Source organism: Curcuma longa, chromosome 14, assembly GCF_044706935.1.
Source record: "Curcuma longa cultivar G26 ecotype Majalengka, Jawa Barat chromosome 14, ITB_CL_G26_1.1, whole genome shotgun sequence".
NCBI lineage: Eukaryota > Viridiplantae > Streptophyta > Magnoliopsida > Zingiberales > Zingiberaceae > Curcuma > Curcuma longa.
The window spans coordinates 6,127,993-6,138,433 of record NC_133874.1 but is presented as its reverse complement, the minus strand read 5'-3'; the positions used below and the strand labels follow the sequence as shown (position 1 = coordinate 6,138,433).

The 10,441-nt window shown below is 33.7% G+C and overlaps 1 protein-coding gene across 1 annotated transcript; it reads left to right on the top strand.

Annotated features, from left to right (window-relative positions):
• Positions 1-1,222: 1,222 nt before the first annotated feature.
• LOC141845538 (protein SPIRRIG-like) lies at positions 1,223-10,034 on the top strand. The gene is made up of 8 exons (XM_074733596.1): positions 1,223-1,843; positions 2,904-2,973; positions 3,058-3,143; positions 7,774-7,906; positions 8,001-8,057; positions 8,814-8,990; positions 9,644-9,835; positions 9,945-10,034. Exons 1-8 carry the CDS (start codon positions 1,638-1,640, stop codon positions 10,017-10,019), a joined length of 996 nt encoding a protein of 331 aa, XP_074589697.1. The 5' UTR covers positions 1,223-1,637; the 3' UTR covers positions 10,020-10,034.
• The last annotated feature ends 407 nt before the right edge of the window (positions 10,035-10,441 follow it).

The window sequence follows — 10,441 nt, the reverse complement described above, 5'->3', positions numbered from 1 at the left end:
TTAAATTAAAATTTTATCAATCCATTTTAAGATGGATTCAGATGGGACATGCGACCTATGTGGGTTGGTCCGCAGTGGATTTGAGTTGGCTCAGGGATTGAGCAAATTTATTTATTTATTTTAAAATTTAAAATTAAAGTAAAAACTCAATAAATTCAATGAATCAGTGGGTTTAATCTATTTAAATTACAATTCAAGTTTAAAAATTATAATTCATATTTAAAAATTTTAATTTAATAAATTTAAATTATAATTCAAGCTTAAAATTTTTAAATATTTTAAATATTTTTTTATTTTTTAACAGGTCCGTGGATTAGTCCACCTAATCCACAATCCACCTTGAGTTAGATTAAGTTGAAGATTTCTCACTGTGTGGAGCCGCTAAGGTGACGGATTCTACCTTTAGTTGCAGAAGAATTGAAGATTTCTTAACCCGTTAAGTTGGTAGGTTGATCCGTTCCGCCCCATCATATGATAGATCTGTCATGGATTGACGTGCCTCATCATAAATTGACTCGTTTGATAACTCTAATTGTGAATCGTGATAGCGTCAGAGGTGAAATTTGAGTCATGCTCCGTTGTAATTTAAGGATGGTAAATGAATCGAATGTTGTGTGAGAAGTGAGTCGTTGGCTTATCTGTGGTCAAAACTTGAGTCGTGCGACTTGTTTGTTTAGAATTTTAATTTTAAAATTATAAATGAATTGAACATTTATGAATAAATTTGATAAGTGTTTATATATATATATATTTAATATATATTAAATTAATTAAATTTAAATTATATTTATAAATAATATTTATGAATTCATATTTATTAATAAATTTTTTATTAATATATTAAATAAATAAATAATGTTTTAAAATAAAAAATTTTATATAATCAAATTTAATAATTAATCAAATAAATTTAAAATATATAAATTTTAAATAATCAAATAAATTTAAATTAAAAATTAAATAATATCTAAATGAATTAAACATATCAAATTTAATTAAATTTAAATAATTATTTTAACTACTTGTTTTATTATAGATTCGATTATCTTATCTTACATCAAATTTAACTCGGTTTAGCTGGCCCTAGGCGACTCGGAGTTTCCGCGTTGCCACGTGGCCGCGTTTGCTTTCCTACGTGGCGCCGTGGTGGACGGCGATTATCGAGCGGCCTCAAATTTGGCGAGGGGAGGGGAGGGGAGAGGCGAGGCAGAATAGGGGGAGAGCGAAGCGAAGCGAGAGAGGGAGAGACGACGAAGACGAAATCGGTCGATCCACCGATCGCGATTGGCGAGAGAGGACGAGGAAGCTCTCCCATTTTGGACATGGCGTTCCTGAATTCCTGCGTCCCAATGGCTTCATTCCCCCAAAGAAGTCGCCCCAGCCAATCGTTGCCCGCCTAGAGATTCAGAGTTGCCGATCTGATTCCGATCGATTCCGGGAAGGAGGAGGTGGATAGATCCTTCCGGACCAACTGACGACTTGTTCGTTGTGTTCCGTTTGCTCGTCTTGCCCTCGTTGCTGTTGGATCCGTTGAAGGCGTGGCCGGAAGGGTGGGTTTGGATCTAGGTGGGATTGGATCTAGGATCAGGTTTGGCGGAGGGAGCACGGGTGGTCCGTGCGTCGGATGAGGACCGCCCATGTTCCAGTCGTCAAGAAAAACAATGAAATGGTCGTCATTGCTTAAAGATCTCAGGGAGAAGGTCGGACTCTCTGGGTCGCAGCTGCCGTCGCAGTCCACCTATCCATCCCCTTCTTTCTCCCCTACTGTCGAATATGGCGGAGCTGGCACAACTGAATCGGCCCCCGCGTCTGTGTATGGATCGCCCGTATCGTCCCCTGCAAGGTATGAGACCAACGTTTCGTCTCCGATTTACAAGTTGTCTCCTTTTTTGTAATTTTTATGTAATGCTATCGAACGGGGCATTTTTGTTGAAAAAACCTTGGCTGTTAAATATGCTACTTTTGTTTCTCAGTAATAGTTCGAATGTCTCTGGCATTAGGATTCGCCAGGTATGATTGCACAACTTTTTGGGAAATAATATCTGATTAAAGGGTTGAATGAAACGTTTTTGCAGACAGAATCCTGAGAGAAGCATTGTCTCTTTGTAGTAATGGATACAGAGACAACTCTATAATTTTGATAACAAATAGCTGGTTGATTGAGCATGCTTATTGCTTTCATTAGTGATGCAATCTGAAAATGAAAATCGTGATCTTTCATCAATTATTGTCTATAACCACTTAACTATATTAGTTTTCTCAAATTCACTTTTGCCACAAAAAGAATGTGTTGGCATATAACAAGTTCAGATTGACAGATTGAGGGAATACCATTTCTTTTTTTGCTGATTTAATATTATATTGGAAAAATTTAGAAGCTCATCCATCCTCCTGCTATATCTGGAACTGGCTTCTTTTGTTTTTATGGTAGCTATAATGTAAAAAAAAAAAAACCATGAACAATAGCAGAACCAAGAAGATCCATGATTTCCCTCTTCTCACATTTTGAAATGAAATTGACATTATGCTGTTGTACATGAGAAAAGGCAAGAGTTGTTGGAGAAGCAATGAAATAAAAATCTCAATTTCCAGACTCCTCCCATACTATGGTTCTGTTCTAATTTTAAAACCCAAATTTTCGAATGGAGGAAATTATATGCATAACTGGAAGATTTTCATCATGCACTTGCTTCCATTGCACTTTTAACAGAAATAAAGTTAATATAGCAATGTTGAATTATTAACAGATGTTCTTTGTCGGTGAAACTATGATCTCAGTAGCATCTGTGTTCTGGATTGATGCAGAATATTTTTAATTTTTGAACTTCAAATGCCTCCATGATATTTCATCTTATATGTAGTAGTGTAATTTTCTTTGCATCCTTGTTCTTCTATAACTACAGAGGAAAGATTGAACTTGAATTGGAATTCAAGAAGTTCTGGGAAGAATTTCGCAGTTCCAGCTCTGAAAAGGTTGGTAAAAGGACTTTCATGCTTCCTGCAGTCTCAAAGATTTTCGAAGTTATATTCTCTTATGTTGAGAGTTCGCTCATGCAGGAGAAAGAAACAGCACTGGATATGGCTGTAGATGCATTCTGTAGATTGGTTAAGCAGCAGACTGATGTAGCCCAGTTAATTACCAAGTAAGAGATTTCAAATATACAGCTGTATAACATAAAAGTTTCACATTTCTCTACCGCAGTTTTATTTTTTGCAAGTAGCTTACATATATTTTTCTTAATTATTTATGTTACTCACCTGCTTGAAACTTGTTTAGATTTAACTTTGGTAAAGCTACTATAGGCTCCATGTATTTTGGCAAAAAATTGATTTCTAAGTTATTATTTGTTATACTTCACAATTATCTACCTTATTCACTTAGGCTTTGGACTATGTTAGTGTCTTTTCATTGATACCTGAGGAGTAAGACCCTCAAGTCATCCATGAATAGGCAATTCAAGGAATCACCTGTGCTATCATTTTTTCTGTAAAAAAATTCTTCTTGGTTAACACCTTTTTTCACTCAATTTGTAGTAGTAGCAATAATATATGCTTCCAATCATATCCAATGATTCTATAATATTATTTTTGAATATATTAAAAAGCCAGGAACCTCATTCCAGTCCACTCCACATCCACACTCATCCCAATCAGTAACATGCATAGTAAGTCCCATAATTCATCATTTTTCCAAATGAACTTCTTTGTTTTACACCATTTCATACTTTTTCACCTCTTGTTTGCAGTTTGCTCTATTCTAAAACCTTTTGGAATTTTGAGATATTTCCAATTCAATCTCATAGTCATTGTGACATAAATCCAAAATCATTGATTTAAATACATGATATTAGTTGAATCCATCCTTAATATAGTCATAATAGTTAATATTTAGACTTTAGAGAGTTACTAATTGACAATACACTACTATTTCATATGTGATGTTAAATACTTTCCAAAAGAAAGTTTGAGCTTGAGGCATCCCTTTATTCATGGAAATCACATATTTGCTCAAACAACTTCTCCTTGCAAGATAATTGCAACCCTTTTCATCAAATGTCTTATATTGACTATGCACACTGCAGTTGTGAACATTAAACTTGGTTCTCGTCTGACTCATTGGAATTGAAGTACATTGAAAAATAGACCAACGAAGCACTTTCCCATTGTACCATGATATATGTCTGATCAACTGCATCCTCATCATCTTTAATATCAAGTTGTATTAGTCCTAATTGTTTGGGTTCGGCTACATGAATTTATCCCTCCATTAATATCTATACAAGATTATGTCATTATCAGGTTTTGCAGTTTTAACTGATCAACTGCATCCTCATCATCTTTAATATCAAGTTGTATTAGTCCTAATTGTTTGGGTTCGGCTACATGAATTTATCCCTCCATTAATATCTATACAAGATTATGTCATTATCAGGTTTTGCAGTTTTAACTGTATAAGTTACATAAATCTTATGCCTCAGCTAAACTCTATGCAATGTTACATCATTTATAATATTCAATCTCTTGAATCACTTTCAGCTACTTTAACTAGAATCACTGTTGGTCTTCGATCTGTTACACTTTCAACTCTAATAAATTCAGTTTGATTAACTATAAAAATTATTGTTCGTCATTGTTAGTCTTCTATATCATCTTGACTTATATTTCTCAACGTTGTCGTTGCTACACCTAATTGCTCTTGCATAGTAACATATTTGAATTCTTTAGTTATCACACTCATCCTTTTGTAACATTCCCTTCACTACTACATTAGCTATTTGTACCTATTATTTCCTAAATCAGTACACTTTGATCAATAAACTATGGAAGGATGCATCTCTTCAAAAATTTTCATTTTAATTACATAAAGCTCTAGAAGCTCTACTCTGTCTCAAGTTCTCAACTACCCACTCTATCTCTATTTAAGATATTTGAAAATTTTGATAGAAATTGAGAAACTCAAGGTTTTAAGTTAGATAGAACTAAAACTAAATATATTACATGTATTTTCAACAATACATGAGATAAATGGTTATGATGTATGACTAAGAAAGAGATATCTTTGATCTCTATTCAACAAGGAGATATTGATGAAAGTATGACCAATGGAATGCAGATTTGATGATTAAAATAGAGAGAGTCTCTAGAGTGATATGTTATTGTTGCATGTCCTTTAGGCTAAAACAAAAATTTTATAAGAATATAACATGTTCAATCATTGATGATACCTCCGGTAATGACCTCTCTAATGAGTAGGCCATATCTACTTGACCTCATTTCAATTAGCAAATTACTTATGTGTTTAAAGACCTTAGGCTAAAGGAGCATGTTGGCAACTATCCAGAGCTAAGCAGACGTCTTCAGCTAAGCTCCCTTAGCTCTTTGCTCTGAGCTCCTTGAGCTCTCCCTTTCGAGCACTTTGAGCTTCTTGAGCTCTCTCCTTTGAGCAATCCGAGCTCCCAAAACAATCTGAGCTACTCCTCTGAGCTCCTCCCTTCAAACTCCCTGAGCTCTCCACTTCTAGCTTCCTATGCCAAGCTCAATTTCCCAAGTTCCTTATTCCACCTGTAGTCTGTCTATAGTTGCCCTTGCAATTTTAAGCCATAATGGGACATGGCTAGACATGACCCACGATTTGTATGGGGCCCTCCACAATCCATGCCTTCGCAATTCATGGCAGTAACGACCCAACGACTAACATTAAGGGAGGCAGTAGAAATTAAGGAGGCTATAGAGTTATTTTCCCTATCAGATCTATAAATACTAGGTATGTCTACCAAAGAGGACTACTGTAAAGGTGGATTGACTCTCTCATTTCCATGCTCTTTATTATTTAGTACACTATTATCGACTTAAGTATCAGAGGGGCTTTGCCATACATCTCTGGCGGTCTTTGACATTTGCTCCTTGTGTGTAGGATAAACCTCGTCGAGAAGACTAGATCACCCCTCTACCTCAACATCCAACACAACAACATATTTTAGAAGCAACTTCAATTGAGCTAGTTTATCTAGTAGGAAATGTACATTCTAGTAACAAAGATGTGAATCCTAAGACGGATGTTTAAGGTTATTGACAGAGAAAATAAATTTACTACTATTAGAACAATTAGGTGAAGCTAGAACAAAAGATGAAATTAGGGAGAATATGATAAAGATGATATGCACATGTTCAAAGACTACCAATATATTTTATAGCACAACAATTTGAATTTTTGAAGCCATTGGGTGTATAGGGAGCAAGAAAAGAAATCTCATGTTGTTTTAGCTAGAATGGGTGAATCTTGTTGTCGTGTTGAGCAACTCAAATTGTTACTAACTCGACGTGGGAACGTGTACCTCATGGTATCAAACGAGAATCTTCGTGCATCAACTAATACCAACCTAGATAGAAAATCTTCGAAGACATGGAGAATCTCATAAGAGTAAATTAGGTACGAGATTGCAAGGATAAGTGGAGAACAAATCTTAAAAAGACCCAACTAGGTGGAGAAGCTGGGAAAGTGGGAGTTTGTCTCAATCAGGAAAGGGGAGGGATGCAAATTCATGTCACGAAAGAGAAGTGTAGAGAGGAGGAGAAGTTGAGGAATGATAAGTGGTGTCATCATTCATCATGATTACAAGATGAGAAGGGAGGTTGCTCGTTTCCAAGGAGGGTAGTGTTAGAGCTTGTGTTATTAGAGCAACCTCATAACATGTATATCCTCGTATAGCAAAGAAAGAAGGAGGTGTGGATCACAAATCCACATAAGTTGGGTTTTCAAAAATTAATAACATTTATATTAATAAGCTGTACCTTAATGTTTATAATTTATAATATTAACAAGTTTTATAATTTTACTTTGAGGGATGAAGGGATACTTTTTTTTTTCATGATGTTTATTTTGTTATAAAGCTAATTAGTTTTTACCGTATTTTATAGTTAAATGTAAGTTAACTAGAGTTTTAGTTGACATATTTGTAGGTCAATTCCATTTGACTCTTATCCATAGCATTCATTTTGATATTAGTTGATATCTAATAAGATATTAATTGAGATATATTATTAGTAAGGTAGACCAAAATGTTTAATTACTTTTTAACTTGTTTTCTCTCAAGATTTCAATTTAATTAACTCTTAATTGTTATGTTATATATTCAAAGTAAGCAAACTAAATGAAAGGATAGTAAAGGAGTAAAATCCATTTTGAATTTGTGTTGGCACATTTTGACGTGTACCAATTGTAAGTACAATTCAAATGCTTAAAATAATGTTTTAAAGAAATCTGAAACTCTAACATGAAATGATACTTTTAAACCTTTATTGGGAGACAAAAGAAAAATGTATTTAACATAATTAAAAGTAATTTAAAACTTTGAATATTTTTAGAGGTATAGTATTGGGTTCAATGGTAGGATAAGAGACATGTACCCAACCTCAAAATAGTTGGGACTATGGCTAATAAGTTCACTTGCAGAGCAATATGCTTAAACTCTATTTGCTTATAGAATTTTAAGATGCCACAAAAAGATAACATCAATTTAAGAATTTGTCAAATTTAGGGACATATTGTCAATTGTTTTAGTGAATTATCATTTCCTGACTTGTATCAAATTGTGATTCTGTACTAGTTCATTTAAGTAAAAGTTGATATGTACAATGAGTTTTGACAGAATAGTCTCATATCCTTCCTAATGTGTGGTTGGAGTTATATTTTGATAACTTGTTGGTGAATAAAGCATTGCGACACAAACCAGAGTAGTTCCTTTGAAATAATGTATCTCATTTCCGTTACAGGTTTGTAGAAGTACACATATTTTCTTTTGTTGTTGGGAGGGCCTTTGTAACGGATGTTGAGAAGCTAAGAATCTATAGCGAAGGAAATTCTTTGTATGACACAAACATAATAAGTTTCTTTTCCGAAGTTAAGGTTTGTTGCTGTATCTTTTCCCTATTTATTGTGATTTCATTTTTTAATACCTAAAAGGTTTCTGAGCTTAAAGTAAACTTTCTTTTTCTACCAGGATGGACTTACTCGTGGTTCTAATTTGTTATATGCTGTAGAAGTTCTTGTGACAGCGGTATGTCTATGTTCTTGCAATTAGTAAATTGTTTAGTAACTTTTGACTTTGTTACTACTTTTAATGTTTAATGATTTCTGTTGTTACCTTGTCAGAACATTTTGATAATTGTCTGTAAAATGAGAATTGTTATTGGACGGTCCAAGCATTAAAAAATCAATTTTAATTATATTGGTAGGCATACATTGCCAACCAAAAATACCTAGAGAAAAATTGTATAAAATAAAGGAATATAACTAGAAGAATAAAAGGCAGCTGAGCCCCTATTATTAGGGACCAGCTCATAAAACAAAGGAATACTACAGAATTTAGACAAAAATTACTGACAGAAGACTACAGAAATCCAATTGGCCTAACACCTCCAATAAATACTAAACATTTTCAAGATACTTTAAGTTGATTAAATGATGATTTTCTGATATTTTAATATTTTATGATGTGGATATTCAAGCATATCACCTATTCCTCTGTAATTTGATATGTACAGGAATAATGAAAATGATTTCTATGGTTATGTAATTTTATATAGTTGTTTAATTTTTATAAGAAATTTAAAAAATCATTTTCCTTGTTCAGAACTATGCATTTTATCCTTTTTCTTTATTTTTTGGCTTCATAAAATATATCAGTACCCTAAAACTGTTGGAGCTAGACTGAATTGTCAGAATTTATTCTTAATATACTATCACTAGGTATACACATAACACCTCTTTATCTGTATTTACTCATAAGATACAAAATTTTATTTATTGATAGGCAATTGACAAGCAATCCCTATTGGACTCTGGCATTTTATGCTGTCTTATTCACATTCTCAATGCACTTCTCAATCCTAAAGTATCGAAAGGAGAAAACACCGATAGCTTGGAAGACCCGAAGAAAAGTGAAAAAAATGCAGATGATAGAGATGCTTTTCGAATTCGACAACTTGAGGTAATCTCAATCTTGTCAATATGCTAACATATTCCTGATTTATTATGTTTTGTATGACCTTTTCTTGGAAATAGATTCTTGCTGAGATATACAGAGCTAGCATAGGGGATCTACTCCATTTTTTTTGTTAGTTTTCTCTTTATAGTTTTCTGATATTTTCTCCTGCCTTTTGATGACTCTTTCGATAAACTATCTATTTGTGCAACATATCATATGTGCAAATTCTTTTAGTCTTCTTTAGATTATGCTCAAACTATACTACCGGGCATTCCATGAATGTCATTTTTTTCTGGCTATTTAAGAATATTTTAGTAACTCATCTTACTTTTTACTTTTCAGTAAAATATTTGTCAAATAGTAAGTTGCAACCTTGGAATACTGAACTTATCTTCAATTATTCAGTTACCTGCAATTGTTGGATTGAAACTCTCTTATACTTATTCAGCTTATTCTTGCAATTGTTGTATTGAAATTGTCATATAAATTTTCAGTTTATATTCTTGCAACTGTTGGAGCTAGGACAGGGACAAATTATTATGAAACATTATTTTCTAGAGAGTCAAACTATGATGACAATTTAGTCCAGTGTGCATGCTCATTACCTAATTTTTAGTGTAATCTAATTGGCTTGTGATTAATTTATCCCCATTCAGATAGAAGGAAGTATTGTACACATCATGAAGGCATTATCAAGCCATCCTTCGGCAGCACTGAGTTTGATTGAAGATGATTCGCTTCAGCTTCTCTTTCATATGGTTGCAAATGGTTCTTTGAATGTATTTGCCCAATTCAAGGAAGGGCTTGTTCCTCTGCATACAATTCAACTTCATCGACATGCAATGCAGGTTTTGTTCTTTGCACATGCATTGTTTAAGGTCTAACATATTTAACTAAGCTCTACAATTTGCATATCTACTTTATGTTAATCTTTCATGTTGTTTCGCTCTCATACAGATACTTGGTCTTCTTCTTGCCAATGACAATGGAAGCACTGCAAAATATATACGCAAGCATCACTTGGTAATGTAGTTTCTTTTTGAATTCTTGATACAAGGGATTACATAATCTCAGACTGGCTAAAAGGAATACTCTCATATATCAAGTACAAATGAAATTTTATATTTGATTCATGGTTACTTATTCAGATGCAGTAGGACAATAGGACAATTATTTCACTATCATTGTTTCCAGCAATAGAACAGTCATCCTTAATTCCTCTGTAATCAATTTTAAATTTTGATGGCGTTGATCCAGCTGAATGAAAGAAACATAATGATCACACTACATAAAGAGTTGAAAAGAGAGAGGATCATCAAGTGGTAAGACACCTTTTCAGTTAACACCGATTCCACTCTCATTGTTGACTTTCTTCTAAGTGACCATTGACTCCACCCTCGTTGTCGATTTCAAGTCTTGAAACAAGAACAGTTCTTAGGCCCCATGGATTGTCA